This window comes from Mus caroli, chromosome 8, assembly GCF_900094665.2.
Source record: "Mus caroli chromosome 8, CAROLI_EIJ_v1.1, whole genome shotgun sequence".
NCBI lineage: Eukaryota > Metazoa > Chordata > Mammalia > Rodentia > Muridae > Mus > Mus caroli.
Genome location: NC_034577.1, coordinates 34,985,056 through 35,008,019, shown reverse-complemented (window position 1 = coordinate 35,008,019; position 22,964 = coordinate 34,985,056). Strand labels below are relative to the sequence as shown.

Below are 22,964 nucleotides of genomic sequence, written 5' to 3'. Positions count from 1 at the left end.
GTTTCTGCTTCCCTAACTAATGCAGTCTCAGGTCCCGCGCAATTGGATTGGAGCTGAAGCTGTGTTCCACTCACCAGCAGTCCCAAAATCCTGCGGAGGGGGTCGTGGGTAGCTGGCGGGTGTCAGGAAACCCTGCGCTCCCGCTACCCCGGCGCTGATCCAGCCGGATGAGGCCTGTGGTCCTTAGTTTGCTTTTCTGTTAACGTAATAAAACGGATCAAAACCAACCTAGGAAGGAAGTGGTTTGTTGACTTACAAGTCACAGTCCATCATCAAGGGAAGCCTTGGCAGAAGCCCGGAGGCAAGAACTGATGCAGAGACCATGGAGAAACACCGCTGGCTTGCTTACCCTCATATGCTCAGCTACCTTTCTTGACAAGGGATGAGGGATGCCACTGCTGACAGTGAACTGGGCTTCTTGCATCAATTAGCAATTAAGAAAATGCACCTAGGCCAATCTTATGGTGCCAATTCCTTAATTAAGGGGCCCTCTTCCCAGGTATCTCCAGTTTGTGCCAAGTTGACCAAAACTAGTTTCAACTTTTAAGCTAGTTTATTACTGGACAAAATGTTAATACTTGACTGTAGTTACTTAAAATTCTTTTAACTTTCCATTTTAAAAACAATGCGGGCTGGCAAGATGGCTCAGTGGTTAAGAGCGCTGACTGCTTTTCCAAAGGTCCCGAGTTCAAATCCCAGCAACGACATGGTGGCTCACAACCATCCGTAACAAAATCTGATGACCTCTTCTGGAGTATCTGAGGACAGCTACAGTGTACTTACATATAATAAATAAATAAATCTTTAAAAAAAAATAATGCATTAAGGAAAGTATTCTGTATTTCAGATCTGTCTTTTATTTAGTATTTTATTAGTAGAACATTTATGGTGTTTATTCTATTCATGTGCTATAAATGTGTTTTTCTCAAACACCAACATAATAGGTGTCAATGAAGCCATTATAGCTAGTTCCCATTATTTATATATATTAAATTTATAAATTTATATGTAAAAACAGAGAGTTGGTTGTTTGTAGAATACATAAAGGGCCAGATTGAAGGATAACAGAAAAGTAATATATATCTACCACACTTTACTGTCCTAATGTATATTTACAACCTATTTGCTTCCTTGAGGAAGCCAACTTGATGACCTCACTGACCTCTGACCCCAATGACAATGGTTACTTATCAAGAGCATCAGAGAATCACTATAATTAAACACATATTATTTCCAGGTGTTGTGGTACATGCCTTTAATCCTGGCATCCAGCAGACAGAGGCAGGTAGGAAATTTAAGGTCACCTTGTCTGTATACCAAGGGCCAGAATACCCAGAGAAACAGACAAAACACCCCAACAATATGTATTGTGACACTTTGGGTTAGCTTTAAAGATGTCTTAGGGCTAGCAGTGTGTACAGAGTTAAGCATAGTATCAGACATGTGTAATCTTAACACTTGAGAGGCTGGGGCAGTATATATAGAGAGAAAGGTCAGCTGTGCTGTACCAAGACCTCCTCTCTCTCCCAACCCAAATAAGAAGAATGTATGCACATTGCTTGTGATCTTGGGTAAAATGTTTTGAAATTCAAAATCTATTTTTTAAATTAATTTAATTTTTTTAACTTATTCACTTTACATATTTCTTGCTGATCCCTCCCGGTCACCCCCTCCCACAACCGCTCCTCCATTCTTCTTCCCTGTCTCTGAGCGCGTGGGGGTCCTGTGGGTATCCCCTCACCCTGGCACTTCAAGTCTCTTTTAGTCTAGGCACTTCCTCTCCTATTGAGGCCAGACAAGGCAGCCCAACTAGGAGAACATACCCCAAGGACAGGCAGCAGCTTTGACTGAGGCAACTTTTAAAGTGTTTCCTTGGGATTATGGTTGCAGAGGATTGGAGTCTAGAGTGGCTGAGCATTGACCTGGGGGCATGTGGCTGAAGGAACAGCTAAGAGTTCACATCTTGTTCCACAAGTGGTAAGCAGAGAGTAAAACTGCAAGTCTTTTGAAACTTCAGTGCCCATCCCCTGCTGATCCACCTACTCACTCTCCCCACACAGCCACCAACTGGGGACTGAGTATGGAAAGCCAAGACGCATGGTGAATATCTCATTGAAATCAGCATGGATTTGCCCTTTCCCCCATGTCTGCCCTCTTTAACCTGGTTCTAGGAGCCTCCCACATCAAGGGCTAATATTCTGAGAATGGCATTCTCTTTTACTTTATTGTTTACATAAATACGTAGTCCTAACTTCGAAGGCTTACCTGGCTATCTGAGGTTTGGTTTCTTTTACAATATAATCTTCTGTGCTTCATCATAACAATGAGGTTTGTTGGGTTTGGGGGAGGGGAGGGTTGTTTTGTTTGAACAACTTTTGATACATTTTGGAGAGCCTGCTATCTCTCAGTGTGTTATGTCTGCAAGAGTCTACACTCAGAAGCATCCTTTTATGATAAACACAACGGCAACATAATCCGAGCACTGGAGGTACCATCTGAGGCTACACAGTGCCCACTCACGGGGTATGGCCTTAGAGGTGGAAGTGACATTTGAGCTGGCTTAGCTCAGGATGTAAAAAAATCACAGGAGACGTGCTATTTACCAGCTTTAATTACTTTGGAGGAGTAACTACAAGAAGACCCCAGCAAGCTGCTATGGCTTGCTTGGGAGATCAGTTCCTAGTGGTGACAGGACATTGAGGTACTATTTCCTTCCATGTGTTTAATTAGAAAGGACACATTGTTAGTGCATGTTGTCATTGGCAAAAATTAAAAAGACACTCCTGGCATAAGCAGACTTTGTTATTGAGCAGTTTTTTAAGTCTCTAGTAAAATTGGCAAGTTGAAAGGATTAAGATAAAAACCAAAAGCCCATAAAAAACTACAGTTAAGGTAGCGATGGCATCCTGGGGCATGCTTTAATCCCGGCAGTGGGGATGCTGAAGCAGACATATGTCTGTGAGTTCAAGCCCAGCCTTGTATTCTTAGCAGATTCTAGGATAGTTAAAAGTTCTGAACAGAGATACTGTCTCAAAACCATCACCACCACCAATACCAACAAACAAGATTGAGATATACCTCAATCGGTTGACAGAACTAGAATGTGTATGTCCAGACTCCTGCGTGTTGCAGGCAATCTTTAGGCTCTATAGCGCCTTGAGAAAGTTACAAGGCAGGTGACTAATCTGAAGAGCAGGTGAGCTTAGGATGGGCTATTCTTGGAGACTATGGGAGCAGAGTGTGAGAGAAGGTTCTAACGCCTTCCTCTCAAGCCATTCCTAACTCCTCCTCGACTCCCGCCCTTGCCCTCATTGCGCCTGTCAGTCTGATCGCTCCCAGCTGGAATCCTGCACTGCACCAGGGCCTCTTAATCTGACTATGTGGGCCTCCTGTTCCATCCTGTTCTTCTCCTGCCTGTTTTCACAGTCTTGGGCCCCAAGCTTGGTGCCCTCGGGCCTCCCTCCCGACCTCTTGATTTTGCCCCTTCAGATCTTCCTTCCCTTCCCTGCCCTGATCAGCACTGTTCTGTTTCCTACAAGATACAGTCTTGCACAGTGCACATGCCCTTGCTACTGTTTATGTTTCCAACAGCTTTACTTTACTTTGGGATTGAGGGGCCTTGAGTCTCTGCCTTTGTGTCTTCAGTTCCTGGCTACCTCCTTTACTTTTCTGTCTGCCACATGGGCAAATTCAGTCAAGACTCTGCCCCTCTACCTAGAACCTTCTCTGCCTGCACCCCACCCCACTGTGTACATGACTCCAATATCTGATTATAATACCATTTCACACTCCCAAGCATGGTGACGTACCTCTGTCTGCTGCACAAGTTTCTTCTTTAAACAAAACAAAACAAACCAAACCAGAACCAGTTTATTAAGATGCGTTGTGTAGACAGCTACAGAACAAGCTGCAGCCATTTTGATAACTGTGGCATATCTAGGTGCTCATTTATATTAGAAAACGATCCCGTTGACTCTCATGTTAATACTTTAGCTTTCTGGAGTGTTGCACGACAAACATTCCCATCATCCAATGCAAAGGAGATGCCGACTGCAAAAGCAAGTACAAGGTGTTCCTGTTAGAACTTGCAGATGTGGGGTTGATAATAGTGCAGAAGACGGGACTCGTCCGTCTGTCTAGGCTGGTGGAGGTTCAGGTTGTCTTTCTGTATCACAGAGCAATGCTGTCTTCGGAGACGGCCTCCTGGGTCCCCAGTGTCTCTCTCTTTGGCTCCCCCTGTTATGGTAGATTGTATCATATCAAAGTTGGACATGACCCAACAGGAGAAAGAGAGTCACAAGAGCAGGCACAGGAGTCAGAGATCCACTCGTTCTTACAGTCAGGAATTCTATGGAAATACTAAGCTAACAGCTATGATCTAAATGCCGAGGGTCTAGTGTAGACTCATTTAGGCCCCACGCTTGTTGCTTCAGTCTCTGTGAGCTCCTGTGTGCCTTGCTTGGTTGATTCAGACGGCCTTGTTCTCCTAGTGTCTTCCATCCCTTCTGGCTCCTCTTCCTCAAGGTTCCTTCCCTGAGCTCCGAGGGAAGGGATTTGATGCAGAAATCCCATGTAGATTATCTCTCTACATAAGGTCCGACTGTGGGTCTCTGCATCTGTTTCCTCCTCCAGAGGAGGCTTCTCCAATGATGAGTGGATAAAGCACTGATCTGTGAGTATAGAAGAATATCATTAGGAGTCATTTTATTGATACTTAAAAAAAAAGACCCGTCATTCATATTTGATTTTACCGTAGGCCTCTGGGTCTTTGGTTCTTAGGTTCATAGTTCCTTTCCTTGAGTAAGCGTCAAATCAAATCAGATATTGGTTGGCTCCTCCCAGAAGTTCTGTGCCACCATTGCCCTAGCAAAGTTTGTGGGCAGAATGGATGGTAAGCCAAAGGTTGTTATCTATGTTTATCTTTCTGTAGTCTGCAGGGCACCTTTCTGCCCCAAAAGACGCTAGCATGTAGGAGCAAAGCATCCGTGTGCACACTAGCTTTACATCGCCATGTGCAGTGACTTGTGTGGGTGTTGTCCTCGGTAATGGGGCCCCACTGTTGGTCTTTGGAGAGCAACCATTTATCTTACCAATAGCCTTTGTTGTTTTGGAATCATGGGATCCTCCTCAACAACTCAACTGAATGCAGCTCAGTCCCATCACTGGCAACTGAGAGCCCATTTTCCCTATTACAAGGAGCCCCAACTAAGATTCCCTTCATCACCCCAGGAAGTTTGCACTGCACTAGGTTCCCAAATGTCCCGGTTCCAGGCCTCTCTCTCCCTCCACTCCATCTCCCCACAACTTGATCTCCATTCTCCTGTCCCCATGAGCCCCCAATCTGCCATAAAAATCGATTGTTTACCCCTCCCAGGGAAATCTATGTACCCTCCCAGTCCCCACTGCCATGCTTCATATCTAACCTGATTCTACAGATTGTAGCTTGGTGTTATCATCTACTTAATGTCTAATATCCATTTATAAGCAAGTTTATATCATATTTCTCTTTCTGGTTCCAGATGAGCTCTGGGTGCTTTTTTCTCTGGTTCATTAGCCTGCAAATTCCATGATATTATTTTTTTTTTCAATAGCTGAGTAATTCTCTATTGTGATATGTACCACATTTGGTTTATCCATTCTTCTGTTGAGGGACATCTAGGCTGTTTCCAGTTTATGGATCTATTCACATGTATTACATACACTATACATGCACACATCCAGTTAGACTAGCACCATTTGTTGACGATGCTGTCTTTTTTCCAGTGTGTATTTCAGACTTTACCTTTTATCAGGAGTCGATATGGGTGTTGGATCAATGTCTGGATCTTAAGTTCAATCCCATTGATCAACGTGTCTGTTTTTCTGCCAGTACCATGAAGGTTTTATTACCAATGCTCTGTAGTATGGCTTGAAATCAGGCATGGTGAGAACGCCAGTTCTTTTATTGTTTAGTGTTGTAGCTATTCTGGGTTTTTTGTTTTTCCATGTGAAGTGGAGAATTGTCCTTTCAAGACCTGTAAAGAATGGTGTTGGAGTATTGATGGGGATTGCATTGAATGTGTAGATTGCTTTTGGTAAGATGGCCATTTTTACTGCGTTAATTATACTGATCCATGATCGTGGGAGATCTTTTCATCTACTTATATCTTCTTCAGCTACTTTCTTTAGAGACTTGAAGTTTTTATTATATGTGTCTTTCACTTGGTTTAGGGCTAGCCCAAGGTACTTTATACTACTTGAGGCTATTGTGAAAGGTGTTGGTTTTCCTGACTTTTTTCCTAAATTCACTTGTCATTTGTATATAGGAGGGCTTCTGGTTGTTTTTATTTTTTTGTATGCAGCTATTTTGCTGCAAGTGTGTTTCAGCTGAGCTCCCTGGTGGAATTTTTGAGGCCACTTAGGTATACTATCATATCATCTGCAAAAACAAAAAACAAAACAAAATACTTTGACTTCTTCCTTTCCAATCTGTATCCTCTTGATCTCCTTCAGTTGTCTTATAGCTCTAGCTAAAACTTCAGGTAATATATTGAATAGATATGGACAGAGTGAAGAACCTTGTCCTGTCCCTGATGTGGTGGAATTGCGAGCGAGCAGATATTTTTAGTTAAAACTTTCTGGAGGCCTGCAAGGTGACTCAGCAGGTAAAAGTACCTGCCAGCAAGCCTGAAGACCTGGGCTCAATTCCAGGACCCACATCTTGTTCAAATCTGTGCACAAACAGTTTTGTTTTCTGGTTTGTGCTTTACCATAACTAAAGCCATAGTACATACAGACCAGAAGTGGCAATGGCAGTTTGTTGATAATTTATTTTATTTTTTAAATTTTTTTAATCCTTTATTCTTAAAGTTCAAAAATTTTAAACAGAATCTTTGTGCAAAGTTAGATTACATTTTTGTATTTCTATGGCATACCTTTAGCATTTACATCTAGCTATTTCTTTTCTTAATAGGAATGTGAATTTGGCAACTGAATGTATAGTGATGTCTTAAGAAAAATTAATCAGTGAATATTGAACTGATAGATTTATATACTAGATAAGCACCAGGCAGAGATGACAACACTAATATAATGCTTATATAACTAGATATTCAAAAATGTAAATGCAAGAAGTACTTTCCTAAATATATATATTGGCAATTCTGAGCTTAATTGAGTTTACCATTGTAAGTACATTGTTTTATCAATGCCTTCATGTAGCGAATACCCTGGCTAGAAGATAAATCAAATAAGGCAAGCAATAAATGGTTTTAATAATTCACAAAGTTCACAATATAATGTTTCTCAACTCGGATGACTATTCAGGTTTTTTTTTTTTAAATTTAATCTTTTTTTACAGTCCAGATATTATCCCCCTCCTGGTTCACCCTCTGACTGTTCCACATCCAATACCTTCCCCTCCCTACCCCTCACCCCCACCCCCACCCCCATGAGAATGTCCCCACCCCACCAGACCTCTCCACTCCCTGGGTCCTCCAGTCTCTTGAGGGTTAGGTGCACCTTCTCTGACTAAGTCCAGATCTGGTAGTCCTCTGCTGTATGTGTGTTGGGGGTCTCATATTAGCTCGTGTATGCTGCCTAGTTGTTGTGCAGTGTCTGAGAGATCTTGGGGTCCAGGTAGGTTGAGACTGCTGGTCTTCCTACAGGGTCGCCCTCCTCCTCTTCGGCTTCTTTTAGCTTTACCCTAATTCAACCACAGAGATCAGCAGCTTCTGTCCATTGGTTGGGTGTACATATCTGCATCTGACTCTTTCAGCTGCTTATTGGGTCTTCCATAGCGAGGTCATGCTAGGCCCCTTTTTGTGAGCACTCCATAGCCTCAGTAATAGTGTCAGGACTTGGGGCCTCCCCTTGAGCTGGGTCCCAATTTGGGCCTGTCGCTGGACCTCCTTTTCCTCGGGCTCTCCTCCATTTTTGTCCCTGAAGTTCTTTCAGACAGGAATAATTCTGGGTCAGTTTTTGCCTATGGGATGACAATCCCATCCCTCACTTGATGCCCTGTCTTTCTGCTGGAGGTGGGCTTTACAAGTTCCCTCTCCCCGCTGTAGGGCTCTCCCCATTTAAGGTCCCTCCCTTTGAGTTTAATGTCTCAGATTAAATGGATTCATTGAAGTCAGATCTTGTTCTGTTAATACATTACATAGATATGATAAATCAAAAAAAGTTTATCTTTTTAAAATACAGCCACATTACCAAAACAGTAACATCCTTATTCGGATAAACATGTAAGGGCGTGGAAGGAGAGATGGCCGGAGATTGCTTCATATTATGCTAAATTTGTTGTGTAAACAGTGAAGCCCGCAGGGCTCAGGGGAAACCCTTGGCTTTTCTTTTTTTTTTTTTTTTTTTTTTCTTTTTTTTAAAATTTACTTATTTTATGTATATGAGTACATTATTGCTGTCTTCAGACACACCAGAAGAGGGCATCTGATCGCATTACAGATGGTTGTGAGCCACCATGTAGTTGTTGGGAATTGAACTCAGGACCTGTGGAACAGCAGTCAGTGCTCCTAACCCCTGAGCCATCTCTCCAGCCCAACCCTTGGCTTTTCATGTTGCAGAGTAATCCATCTATGAGAGCTTTGAGCATCACTGGAGATTTTCGTATTCTCTCTGATCCTCAGGAACGAGGACAGGGAAGGACGCGTGAACTGGGTCGTCGGCTGCCTTGCAGGATTGCTCTCCTGAGGGAGTGCAGTATGTGGAGCGACGATTGAGGCCACCGCGTGCTTGTCCAGCCCCAGACACAGGGCACCGCGCATGCGCAATGGAAAGCGTGGTACTCTCGGAAAACAAGTCGCAGTGTCGGTTTCCTCCTTAGTTGTCAATTTTGTTCAAGCCTTAACAGCACGTGTCTTTAATCTCTTGTCTACATTGCCCTGGGAAAGACTCTGAGTAGACTATACTCTCTTGCTGGCCAAGTGTTGAGTAAAGATTTAAGTGCATATATAACACAGATGCATTTTTAAAAGAGCGAAAGACATGAAAGTGACATGAAATGTCTTATCGTTGTGACTTCTAGTCCTTAACCCAAGAAGGTAATCACTGCTAGTAGTTTTATATGCGGTACTTTCATGAGGTATTTGTAAGTCCCCAGGAATAGTAACGAATGTTTTCTCTAGAATGTTAACATAAAAGATTGGCCTCAGACTGGAGATGTAGCTTAGTGGTGGAGGGCCGAGTATGCAATGTCTGATCCCCGACATTGTGGGGGAGAAGGGGATGCATTTGAGAGCTACCCTTCAAACTAATAGTCATCTGTTAATTTAAAAAGTCTGGTAAGTTTGCTACATTTTGTTTCTAAGTATATAACAATTTACATTGCTATTCGGTCCAGTCTCCAGAGTGTGTGAGGATAGCAGACTGTCAGTGTTCTGGATTCTAAACGAGTCTGTCAGAGTTGTTTACACTCACCTGAACTAGCCTTACCCACCCTACAAAGGTACCGGAAGGATCAGGATAGGGGATAGCCTGGGTGACCCGTGCCTGTAGTCACAGCTGCTCTGGAAGCTACGGCAGGGAAAGCCCAGGAATTTGAAGCTAGCCTGGGCTACAGAGAGATTAAAGCTCAAAGAAGAGAGGAAAAAGAGGAAATACTCTGAACTGTAAATGCTGCCATTGTTCTTATCTATTCTGTGGCAAATATAATTTCTTAGAACATTATACCGGCTAATTTTATGTCAACTTGATACTGGCTAGAGTCATCTGAGACAAGGGAGCCTCAACTGAGAAAATGCCTCCATAAGATCAGGCTGTTGGGCATTTTTGTAATTAATTAGTGGGAGGGCCCGGCCCATTGTGGGTGGTGCTATCCCTGGGCTGGTAGTCCTGGATGCTATAAGAAACGGGCTGAGCAAGCCAAAGGCAGTGCAGTAGTAAGCAGCACTCCCCAGGACACTCAGGCTTCTGCCCAATGTGAGTTCCTGTCCTGACTTCCCTCAGTGATGAACTGTTAGATTGGCATCTAAATTGAAATAAACCCTTTCCTCCCTGGGTTGCTTTGGTCATGGTGTTTCATCACAGCAATAGTAACCCTAAAAGGCCACTGTTAAGGAACGGGTACACGGAAAATGTAGATCCGCTGTTAAATATTTTTTAATGTTTTTGTCGTTAATATAGTAAGTGATTCATAATTTATTTTTCTGGACTATTTTTATGGCAATATCAAGCTTAATACGTAGTCTGTATCTAGAGAAGTGGCAGTTAGTGACAAACAACTTGAAAACCCCATCCCATAAAGAATGAGGAATGTTTTCCTGGTCTCTGAGTACTGTAAGACACAACGGGAATCTTAGTCAGTTTAAAAGTGAGGCTTATCAAGTCTTAGGGACTGTTTCACCACATAAAGGAGCCACAGGAAACGAGGGCACTTTTATCTGATACTTAAAATATTGTTTAGCCAGGTGTGGTGGTGCACACCTTTAATTCCAGCACTTGGGAGGCAGAGGCAGGCGGATTTCTGAGTTCCAGGACAGCCAGGGCTACACAGAGAAACCCTGTCCTGAAAAACCAAATATATAGTTTTGAATGTAACTTATATTTAAATATTATTTTTAGTGTAAGCAAGAGCCATTGGCTCTTCAATCCAGAAGTCTATTTCCTGTTTCCCAAGCATTCTTGGATGATAGTTTGTGGATCCTTAAAAAATGAGAGGAAAACCTTGCTGCTTAAAAAGTTCTGTCAAAAATACAGAAGTGGATGCTCAAAGCCATCCATTGGACAAAGCACAGGGTCCCCAATGAAGGAGCTAGAGAAAGTACCCAAGGAGCTGAAGCAGTTTGCAGCCCCGTAGGAGGAACAACAATATGAACCAACCAGTAACCCCAGAGCTCCCTGGGACTAAACCACCAACCAAAGAAAATACATGGTGGGACACGTGGCTCTAGCTACATATGTAGCAGAGGATGGCCTAGTCGGTCATCAGTGGGAGGAGAGGCCCTTGGTCCTGTGAAGGTTCTATGTCCCAGTGTAGTGGAATACCAGGGCCATGAAGCAGAAGTGGGTGGGTTGGTGAGCAGTGGGGAGGGGAAAGGGATAGGGGGTTTTTCAGAGGCGAAACCAGGAAAGGGGATAACATTTGAAATGTAAATAAAGAAAATATCTAATAAAAAAAAAAGAAAAGTTCTATCAAATTTGTCAGTGCAGAATGTAGATGGACGGTGTCCATGGGGGCTGGTTGTCACAATTAGGAAACATTTATTTTACTTTTTTTTTTTTTTTTTAAGTTTCATGTGCCTTTTTTTTTTTTTTATATTTATATTTGTTTTGATTGCTGGGCCTGTTTATTTCCAGACACCAAGCAGTAGGCTTCCTGTTTTACCCAGAGCAACTTGACGTTTGGAATGCTTCCAAAACTGCAGGAAAGATTTTCATTTAAAACCGGTTGTTCCCAGAACACAGCATGGGAAGTGAACAATCTCTCCAAATGTAGATGAATCTGGAATAGTAGCATGCATTTGAGAACATTTTTTTTTTTTTTTTGGAGACAGGGTTTCTCTGTGTAGCCCTGGCTGTCCTGGAGCTCACTCTGTAGACCAGGCTGTCCTGGAACTCAGAAATCCGCCTGCCTCTGCCTCCCGAGTGCTGGGATTAAAGGCGTGCGCCACCACGCCTGGCTGAGAACATTTTTATACTCTTTTTTTTTTTTTCCTACTCGGGGAACGAAGTTTGCACTTGTTGTAAAATGAGGCAGTGTATCCAGGCACACACTGCTTTTCACAGTAACCTCAGAGGAGCACAGTGTGGGATCTCCAGTGTATATGCTGGGTCATTAGATTCTGAGTGACATCTGCAGAGTAGACTGTGACAATGACCAGAAAGACAGCGGGGAAGGCAGCTCTGTGGGAGGTGTTTGTGGAAAGGGCACAGGGGGCAGTGAGGTGAAGGAGGAAGGAGTTCCTGGGAAAATGGGAGGGCTTTAGGGTGGAGGAGGCGGACCGGCAAGCAACTGTGAAGAACTTACTAAAACTTAAACAAATCCTCTATGGACTACTATAATGAAGCCTATTACTTAGCATGCTAACAAACAGACAAAAATAGCACATATACTCATTTATTTGGAGGCAGAGTCTCGGTGTGTCTCCTCAGTTGGCCTACGAAACCTCTGAAGACCAGGCTGTCTTGGAACTCACAGAGATCCACCTGCCTCCCCCTCCCCCCCCCCCCCCCCCCCCCCCCCCCCAAGCACTGGAATTAAAAGTGTGTGTCACCATGCCCAGTCTAACAATTTTTTTTTTAAAGGAGACTTCGAGAGGAAAGAAAAGCATTTCAAGTTCAATAATCTGAATTTTCCTCAGTGCTTATCCCATGATTTCTTTTTTCTTTTCTTTTTTTAAAATCTCTGCTTTTTAATCATACCCTTTCATCTTCTGTTTGAAAACACAAGGGGATTTAAACTGCATCCTAGATTTAAGTGCACTACCGGCTAGCTTCAGCATTTCTCCAAAATGCAAAACCGTTTGAATAGTGTGCCTTAGTTCTGCCTACTGTATAATTGTACTTTGTTCAGCCTGTGTCATGAGTGCAGCGCCACTCTTGTTCCTTTTCGTCACCTGGTATAATTTACTGCATCACGTGATACCAGATTCACATTCATTCTCTCTCCCCCTCTCCCCTTACATGCACATGCACGTATGCACATACAAACGGACTCAAAGACAGACACAGAAAAGGGCCGTTGACTTTCAGATTTCTTTGTCAATTTAACTGGAAGAGTAAAAACTCTGAAGTGGAGTTGGAGGGATGGCTCAGCAGGTAAAAGTGCTTGCCATGCAAGCCTGGTGACCTGTGCTTGATCCTGGAACTCATAGTAAAAGGAAACCAGTTCTAGGAGGTGGTTCTCTGACCTCCACAGGACCGTAGTACTGTTTGAGAACCTGTGCTCTCATTCATGCACATAACATCATGAACACAGACAATAATGGTGAATTAAAAATAAAGGCCACAAAGTCACTATTTTGCCTCTTCCCTGCCTTCAGTGTTTTATGTTTCTGAGTTGCTAAATCTGTTTGGCTCATGTGTATAACTCCCCATTGAATCTTCACAGCGAGAACTAAAGCCATTGGCCCTGTTTATGAGTTTCACCCATCCTGATCCCCGATCAACTCCAGCCTGCCACCATGTGTACGTCCCAACGTAAAACATGGTTCAGATGCTCTCGTGTGGCGGCAGTAGGCTGGCTTTGAGCCCCATGTGGTGGTGGTTATAAAAATTAGTTAACCTCACTCATCTTTGTGCTTTTCTTTCCTTCCTCTTGCAGTTGAAAAGGGCAGGCAGAAGAATCCCAGGAGCCTGTGCATCCAGACCCAGACAGCTCCAGATGTGCTGTCCTCCGAGAGAGCCCTTGAGTTGGCCCAATACAAAACAAAATGTGAAAGCCAAAGTGGATTTATCCTGCACCTCAGACAGCTTCTTTCCCGTGGTAACACCAAGTTTGAAGCCCTGACAGTTGTGATCCAGCACCTCCTGTCTGAGGTAAGGATGTCTATCAATTCTCACTGGTGGGCGGCGGGGATGCTTGTCCTACAAATGTGCTGAACTTAGTGACTGCAAGAACTAGAACTCTATTTCTCTCCTCCCTCTCTCTCTGCACCCCAATCCCTGTGTGCGTGCACATGTGCATGTGCGTGTGTGTGTGTGTATGCTCGAAAGTGTGTGTGTGTGTGCGTGTGTGTGCACATGCACTCATGTGTTTACCCATGTGTGTTTATGGTGGAAACTAGAGAAAAATCTCACCATTTATTTCCAGGGAGCAATCTACCTTCTCGAGACAGGGTTTCTCACTAGCATGAAATTCTCCTCGTTGGTCTCGCTGGCTCACAAGCAAATCCCAGAAATCTGCCTGTCCCCACACCCCCAATACTCCAGCCCACGGAACTGCCTGGCTTTTTTTAAAACTGAGGGTCCTGGAGATTAAACTGAGGAATTGGTGCTTATGACCAAGCGAACCCCACGCCATGCCCCAAACTATAATTTTATCACCCACTTCCTACTTGTGCCAGTCTCTAGGTGGATTTGAAGTTACAATAACTTTCTGTTATCGTCCCCCACTCCTTTTCTTTGTGTGGTGGATAAGCCTGTGTACATGTGGGTGCTGGTGCTCAAGCATGCAGAGGCTAGAGCAGGATGGTGGTCCTCTAGTGTTCCACCTTAGTTTCTGAGACACGGTTCCTCACTGAACCTTTAACTGGAAATTTCAGCCAGGCTGGCTGCTGGACTAGAGGATTCCCAGGATCCACCTGACTTCATCTCCAAAGGCTGTGGTTATGGGTACTCACGACCATGCCTAGCTTTTTACATGGGCATTGGAGATTTGAACTCATGTCCCCTTGCTTTGACAGCAAGCACTCCTAACTGCTGAGCCATTCCTGCAAATAGGTTCTTTTTTTTTTTTTAATTTTATTTTATTTTTACTTTTTACACTCCATATTCCGTTCCCACCCTCCACCCCACCTGACCTCTAAGCTCCCTGGGGCCTCCAGTCTCTTGAGTGTTTGGTTCATCGTCTCTGAATGAACACAGACTCGGAAGTCCTCTACTGTATGTGTATTGGGGTCCTCACGTCAGCTGGTGTCCGCTGTCTGTTTGGTGGTCCAGTGTCTGACAGATCCGGGTTAAGTGACACTGCTCGTTCTCCTACAGGATCGCCCTTCTCTGAAAATATGCTCTTATGTCCCTTTCCCTCCCAGTCTCTTCACTGGAAAGATGGTAGTGAAATGATAATTGGCCTATGCTATTTTATAGAACTCCAGATCTACAATAGTATGAAAGTCTCATTCCACTCACTTTTTTTTTGGTCTAAATTATATACACTTTCCCTCATGGTTAATGCTTTAGAATCTCCCATCTGACTGTTAGTCTCTCAAAGGACCTCTTTTAGAAAGAGTATCCTACAGAATATGTAAATGTAGTGTTAATAAGAGACTTTTTAGCTGGGCGGGCGTGGTGGCGCACGCCTTTAATCCCAGCACTTGGGAGGCAAAGGTGGGTGGATTTCTGAGTTCCAGGTCAGCCAGGGCTACACAGAAAAACCCTGTCTCAAAAAACCAAAAAAAAAAAAAAAAAAAAAAAAAAAACCAGAGACTTTTGGGTCCAGAAGAAGTGGTTCCTAAACCCAACCCATGTAGTTCATCAGGTGTTCTGTTGAGGAACAAATAGAAGTGGCCCTGGGTTTGGTATACTGAGTGATGCACAATATACAATATACCCTTAAGGAGTTTCAAGAGCCTTTTTGTAAAGATCCATGTTTTTTTTGGGTCCATTGCTATTGGGTGAGGCAGAACATTCTGGCAGGAAGCAAGTGATGGAGATAGTAACTCACGCCATCATAGGAGAGAGAGAGAATAAAACAGAGAAACAGAAAGAGAAAGAAAAAGAGAGACAGAGACAAAGAGAAAAAGAAAAAGAGAAAGGAAGAGGCCAGATACAAACTATACCCTTTAAAACCCCACTTCCAATCAGGTTCTACCTCCTAACAGCCCATTCAGCTCTGACACCTTGAGAAGACTAATCCACTGATGAAGTTAGCATACTCATGATCCATGTCTCTCAACAGGACCAGCATGCTGGGGTGTCAAGCTTTCAGTGCCCGAGTGTTTCTTTCCAATCCACAGCAGAATGGCTGTGTAACAGTGACCTTAACGAATATCAAGCCCATGGACCCCCTCCTTAAGGAGACCCCAGGGGCTTCTAGCTCTATCTTTACCCACCCTCTGGACTCCAGGATCTTATACTTCCTTTCTATATGATAGCTTCTCACTCTGTGCTTGCTTCTGCTTTGAAAAGAAATAGCATATTTTATTATTTTAGGTGTTTGTCATGTGTATGTCTTTGCACCACTTATATGTGGTGCCCACAGAAGCCAGAAGAGAGGGTACAGGAATTGCAGACAGCTGTAAGCTGTCCTTAGTGGCTAAGAATTGAACTTGACCCCAGGGTTCTCTGGAAGAGCAAGCCAGGGCTCTTAACCACTGAGTCATTCCTCCAGCCTCTGTTTTGGCTCCTTGAGATGAAAGTTCATTGATAGCCGAGTCTGCTTCCAGTTCCTTCTTGTAAAACCACCCCAAGAATTGAAGTTGACAATGCAGACAGTACCTGAGTGGACGAGTGAAGGGTGAGAGTGGCACTGCAGAAACATCTTACAAGTGCACCCAGAATCCCCATGTTGGATGTTCTCCACCCCTTCTCTGTGTTATAATCTGTCAGTGAATGTTCGCTAGTTGCCTAGTGTGTACAAGGCCCTCACTGTTAGGAAACAGCTGAAAGGAAAAGGGTAACACAATTAAAAATCCCCTTAACCCTTTTCAGAGGTCTCTTGTACCTACTGTTGAAACATTTGGACCCTGTTAACCAGCATTGCTGTTAGCAACCCTAGAGTCCTCATCAAAGGGTCTCTAGGCATATATATTTCTTGGTAAGGTAAAACAAGACCAGGTAGGTTTTTTGCATATAGAATCTAACCAAGGCTAGTACCTACCCCCCCAAAAAAGGGTTTTAAATTATGCTAATACTCTACATCTCAGATTTAAAGGGGTGGGGTGGGGGTGGAAGCAGGCAGGGTGAGGGAGAGGGTGGGAAGGAAGTGTCCACATGATAAAAGTATGAACTCTCTGATGCAGCTCTTTCCTGTAATAGTTCCTGTGTTGCTGATGCCATTCAGTAGCCTGCAGAAGTCAGGCACACTGGTGGGACGACAGCCAGCCACTAAGTGCTTGCATCCCAGAGACCCTAATTAAATTACGGAGAATCCCATCCCGTTGTTGTGTTTTTTTTTTTTTTTTCCTTAAAGCGCTTCATATATTTAATGCATGAGTTTGAAAGCATCTTTGTGTGGATTTCCACCTTTCTCTCTCGTCTCACTGTGTGTGTATATCTGTGGGGCGAGGGCGGGGTTGCATGTTATAGCACAAAGATAATCAAATAAACCTCTTCTGGATTATAAATGGTTTATCATCTATGACAGAGACACTAATCTAAGCAGCTGGAAAAAAAAATCGGTCTCTAACTGCCAGAATGTATTTTATCATCTTGAGTAAATAAGAAGTACATTTAAAGGGCAGGCAACCCAGACAGTCATGCAGAAACTAATAGTATGTCTGTCGGAGTCTGGGCTCTGTGGTCTGCATTTTTGAGTAGATCATATTAAAGCCCGGGGTTTCCCATAGTCCTGCGCTGCTTTGCCTCAGATGATGTCATCTGCTTTGATTGATGACCAAAGAATTGGTCCTGGACATTGCCCTCCTAAGTACCAGGCTCCTTGAAGGCAGGAGCTATGTCTTAATTTTCTTACATATCATTATGGTATAGGATATAAAATGTGCTTAACTCATAATTCAGAAAGATAAATGTCCCTTTTGGGCATTTGGGGGGAGGGGATGTTGGCTTTCCAGAAAGTGTATAAAATGAGTCAGGTTAAGAAAGCCCATCATCCCAAGAGGGTAGCATGGATTCTGGGAAGGATAGCTTTTGACTTGGATGGAAGATCTCGGGATGCTGAACAGGAGCTGGGCAATTCTAGTCCATGGGAGTGCACACAAGCACACAGGCTAGCACCCACACATGCTTGCTACACGTATGTATGTATGCTGTGTTTGCTGGAGGAAGAAATTCCGCCTCACGTATGGGTGCTACCTGAGCTCCACCTTCAGTCCCAGTGTTATTTGTAACATACTCAAAAGAGAAGGGAGTTTATACACAGAAAATATTGAGTAACAGCCCTCTAGGGTATAAAGAAACCCCTTCTATGCTTGTGTACTGGGCTTTAAAGAACCAGGACTAGAAGCAAAGGTGACACCAAGGGCAAAAAGCCATTGTGAAGGAAGAGTGGGCTGGCTTTCCCCCACCCCCACTTCCGGCCATTGAGACACAGTGACAACTGACCTTCATGTCCTCACGCTGGATCTTGCTGGAGAAGGCTGAGGGTGGTTTAGGGAAGTGAGTTAGGACAGATGTCAACACTCACTGAAATCTGTTGCCTCCTGAAGTCCACAAATAAGCTAACCACCCCTTCCTAGGGTGTTTCTGGAGGGAGGGAGGTGTGGCTTTTCCAGAGTCCTTTGGAGATAAGCATCTGTAGTGTCAGCCTTTGCCATTTTCCTTTCAGTTTTCTTGTGCAAGTGATAAGATTTCCTCGTCCTTTTACCCCCTTTTGTTTGCAACTTGGCTGCTGTGTGAAAGGGGACTCTGAAGCATGGTCACAGTTTCATGTCTAATAGAGCTGTCCCCGCTTTTCTCTTACTCCACTGACAGACTCTGCCATTTACCCAAAGCATTTGAATAAAATTAAGGTTTGACGTGACAGTACTCGAATAGTCAGGCTGTAGTGGCACGTGCCTGTAATCCCAGAACTTGGGAGACTAGGGCAAAGGAAAGCAAGTATGAGACCCTTAAGAAGGGGAGAAAAGAGAAAAACATTGTATCTGTGGGTTATTATTTTGTTGTTCTCAAACTTTAGTTTTTGCATTACAAAAGCAACTGTTTATTTTTGAAATTTGGAATTCCTGACTGGTGATTTCAAATATATGTAATCCCCAATAACCACGTATTGTCAATGAATTATACTCTATTGTAATATTATTTAAAGTTCTAAATCACAGCAGGGCCCCCTGGTTGCCCTTCACCATGAAGTTCATCATGCCTTTAGTATATGGGTTCTGAAGAGCAAGCCCCCTTTTTCTATTAGTAAGTGCGATAATCTAATGACCTCAATTAGAGAGCGGAGTAAAAAGGCTCACACATCTAAAAATAACTCCATTATCCACGCAGAGAGGGTCCCGTTTCTGTTTCCTCTGCCCCCGCTGATATTAAGTAAGTGCCAATCGATCAGGATAATGTCTGGCTCTCGTTTCTCATAAATGAAGGGCTGTGGCTTTAAGTAATCATCCGCTGCTTGTGCCAGAGACAGAAGCTGCAGTATCAGCTTCAGAGAGGAGTCTGAGGCAGTAACCTGCGGGACAGGCGGGGAGGCCACCAGGGCCAATGGCGCTCCTCCCTGTGGAGCTTTGAATGTAGGCAGACCCGGACGGATGGGTGGGAGGCGTGGCCACCTGTGCGCTTCTTGGACAGTGCAGGGGGTGGGGGAGTTGGAGAGACCGGAGCTGGAAAATGGGCTGCCCTAGCAGCAAAATGTGCCTCTCTCCTCCCTGTGCAGCAACAAGGGTAATTAGTATTTGTTTACAGTGCTTTTCTAGAAGGGTGTCAGGGACTACGTACTGCAGACCCTGTCTGGAACCAGGGGGAAGTGCTTTGAATGAGAAGCAACTCCAGACTGCAGAGACCAAGTCTCGTGGTCTCTGCCATACTGCAACCCAGATGCCGGCTGGAGTCCCACATCCAAGGTGATCTCAGGAAGTGCCCTTCCTGAAAGCCTGGACATTCTCTCACTTCCTAGTTTCACCCTGGCGCCAGGGACTCTCCATCTTGAGGAGCTGTGTCTAATGATTGTGTTTGTATAAGTATGTGTGGATGTGTGCCTGCTACAGACCTGAAGGTAACGTGAAAATTATTCCTTACCGCAAGACTTGTTATTCTTTAAACCCTGAAACACCCTCCTGATTTCTTTTACTTCACTTCTCTCAAGCCTATTTAGAATTGTAGTTGCTTCGTAAGAGTCCTTGGAAACTGCTGTGTAGCTGGGTGAAATCAACTTGATTTCATCTTTAAGAGATTAATTTTTTTATTTGTCCTAGCTTAAAAGCAAACTTTTTTTTTCTTGTTCAGAATATAGGCTTGGCCTTGTAACAAAACTTTTTTATTTGCAGACATGGGACAAAGTCTATCTAAATGCCTATGTTTAGAACATTAAATATTTATCTTGAACTGATTAGGCCCTTATTGCCCTTGGAGGGGAGAGTGCATTACATCTTAAGTACAGTATGCATTAGCTTAAAGGGTCTATGGATCTCCAGTAAGTGCATGGCTCAAAGCAAATATTTTTAAATAGCCTCTTTTGTTCCTCAAAGGAAAGTTTCAACAGGACCTGGGAAAATACAGATTTTCTTTTTTGAAACATGAAATTCCTTCACAGCAAAGGGACATCTGTGTTTTGCTTTGTTTTTAACAACACAAACTGTTAGCTTAGTGATTCAGTGATTCATATCTCGGCCTCTCAACTCTGAGTCTCATTTTCCCAGCAGTGGTAAGTGTGTACTTTACTGAAAGGGGACCCTCTTTAAACAAACAAACAAAACAAAACAAAAACGTTAGTAACTTGGTGTGTGTTTTCTGCAGCGGGAGGAAGCACTGAAGCAACACAAAACCCTCTCTCAAGAACTTGTCAGCCTCCGGGGAGAGCTAGGTAAGAGCCTGTTTTCCTGCCCCTGCCCCTGCCCTGGGTAAAGTTTACTGAAACTGACCAATGTGCTCTAACCTCCTGCTCTGTGGCTGGAGTTACACAGCGGACGGCTGGTCTTTCTCCCTCTCTCGTATCTGTGCAGACACTTACTATCGACACTGCTTTTGAATCTTGGCAGTGTGACCTCAAGCTCACAGAATTCCTGGCACTGCTCTGAGTGAGCTAACACTCACTTTCTGATGACCAAGGCATAAAGCATTGCTTCGTATGGTGTAGACAGGGACAGAATGATTTTTGTAATTGTGTGCGTTCCCATTGAATAATTCTGTCTGTCTGTCTGTCTGTCTGTCTGTTCTCTCTCTCTCTCTGTTTCTTTTTCTTTCCGGAATGACTTTTTATATTAAAGAGTGTTAAGAAAAAGCTATTCTCTGATAGAAGTGATTACGTTACACATCCCTGCTGTGGTACAGCGTACCTGTGAGTGTACAGTGAGTCTACAATTAAAGGAATACTGCTTGTTAGGGCCACCCATGCTCTGCGCTCCTTAAGTAGTCAGCATGAGCTGGGGAGGAAGGTCTACCAACTCCAGGAGTGGTGTGCTCTGTAGCATTCTCTAGGAAGTCCTGCTGTTTGATCTTTTGAGTTCTTGGTGCCTCTGAGGATCCCTAGATTTGAAGGACAAAGACAGTTGCCCTTTCTACCTGGATTACCTGTAGGAGAGATGGTCTGCTGTGCCCCCCCTCCCCTTGCCCTGTCTGTGGGGACCACTCACCCTAAGAATTGGCTTCCCGATTTAGCTTCAACTTGTTCAGCAAATGTCACCTGCCTTGTCCTTGGCTTTGCTTGCGGATAGGCTGTGTTAGAAGCATGTGTAGCATAAGTTCTTCAAAGGGAGCCGCTAAAGATAGAACAAGTTTTGTTCGTTTAATTCTCAAAGAATCCTGTTTTTCTCTGAGAACCAAACCGTAGTTTAAACACCGCCATTCTGATTTGCTGGACGAGAATATTTGTCAGCAACTGCACTGGCCCAGTCAAGACAAAGGTCACGGGCCAGTGCATGTGGAGGCAAGATTGTGCCCTTCCCTACTCCTTGGCCTGCCAGTTAAAGTCAAGGCCAATTCCTCGCTAATCCTTGAGATCCACGACAGTAGAGAAGCCACCAGTGCTGGCCTGCATCAGGTAACAAAAAGGACGAACCCTTGTGGAACAATAATTTTAAGACAGATGAAAAAGTACAGAAGCCCAGAGATGGGTGAGCTCTTTCAAACCGGGACAGAAGGCACAGCTTGGGTGACCCCGATCCCAGACACCATGAAGACCTTCCACTTCTAATTCAGTCTGGCTGCCTCCCTTTTGGTTACCCAATGACCAGCTCGAGTTGTTTCTGTGCCTTAAGTACTGTAATGGATACAGAATAAGGAGACAAGGGAGGAGGTATTTTTGTGTGAGTTTCAGTGTTCATCAGAACACTGGAAGTGGAGATGAGCCTGCCTAATGATTGATTCAGGTTTCTACTCTCCGAGAGAAGGCAGGACCAAGACAGAGGAGGACACTGAGCCCATTGACTCTGATTGAATGGTGATCCTCTTCAGCATTAAGCAGTTTAAATTGGAGCCAAGGTCCACGGCACTTGCTGTTATTGTGCAGCCTGTCAGGAAACAGCCAGCCTTTGTCGTCTCACCTCTCTGTCCATGATAAGGAGAACGTGGCCTGGTGTGTTTTTCCTGCTGCTGTCAAAGTGTCAGGATGTTACGGGTGGCCTGTCCACATTGTTTTGTCACCCTAGGGCTGGACTTGGGAAATGGTGTCATTTCTGTTAACTACTGAATCAGACAGGCTTGCTCAAGGACCAGTGCTTGCTCAAGGACCAGCAAAGGCATTTGGGAAAAGGTTGGTTTGGCCAGCGAACAGAAGAAGAAAACCTTCAAACAAGTATAATGAAGCTGGCTCCAAAGAAAATTCTTGAAGCTTTCAGCTGGATTTGTGTATTGGGCCAAAGTGGAAAAAAGATAAAAGTTATCTTGTCAAAGCTGAGACAGTTTTCCTATTTGAGGGAATAAAATGTGTCGCACTGTGGTCTCACAGACTCCAGTTTTGAATCCTTGGGTTGGGAGCTGGGTGGCTCAGAGCCCATCATGTCACATCTCTTCTGTCCCAGTTTTATTCTCTCTAAAGTGACAGTGTGCATATGTGCCCCAAGGATGATCATAAAGGTCACATTAGGTAAAATTTTGAAAAGCGGCCATACCAGGTGTTAACTGCTATTCGCCATACATACACGAATGTATCTGGTATTAAGTTAATGTCGTGGTGTGTGTCTGTAATCCCAGTAACTCCAGACGTCAAGACAGGAGGATTGCTACCAGTCCCAGGCCAGCATAGTGAGTGAAAGGCTAGTCTGATTACATAGTGAGGGTCTATGCCAAACACACACACACACACACACACACACACACACACACACACACACACACACACACACACACACACACACACACACACACACACACACACACACACACACACACACACACAGGGATACACACTCGCAGATTCAGTTTTGCAGCCGTGTAGTGATTGGTGAAATGCCTTCTTATGAAAGCATAAACTATACCGTGGGAAGGACTAGTCAGTAAATGGGATACTATTAGAGATCCCTCGGGACAGGGAGACC

General features: G+C 44.1%; 1 protein-coding gene across 7 annotated transcripts in view; it reads left to right on the top strand.

Moving 5' to 3' along the window:
• Mtus1 (microtubule associated scaffold protein 1) overlaps positions 1–22,964 on the top strand; it is a 143,338-nt gene that overhangs the window by 97,716 nt on the left and 22,658 nt on the right. For 6 of the 7 annotated variants that reach the window (XM_021170973.2, XM_021170975.2, XM_029480460.1 and 3 more), the window contains 2 exons: positions 13,259–13,473; positions 20,227–20,293. In XM_021170973.2, the coding sequence (XP_021026632.1) occupies positions 13,259–13,473; positions 20,227–20,293 (282 nt within the window). Of the gene's footprint in view, positions 1–13,258; positions 13,474–18,462; positions 19,156–20,226; positions 20,294–22,964 lie in introns of those variants that run through there. The other variant, XM_021170977.2, reaches the window with a different exon arrangement.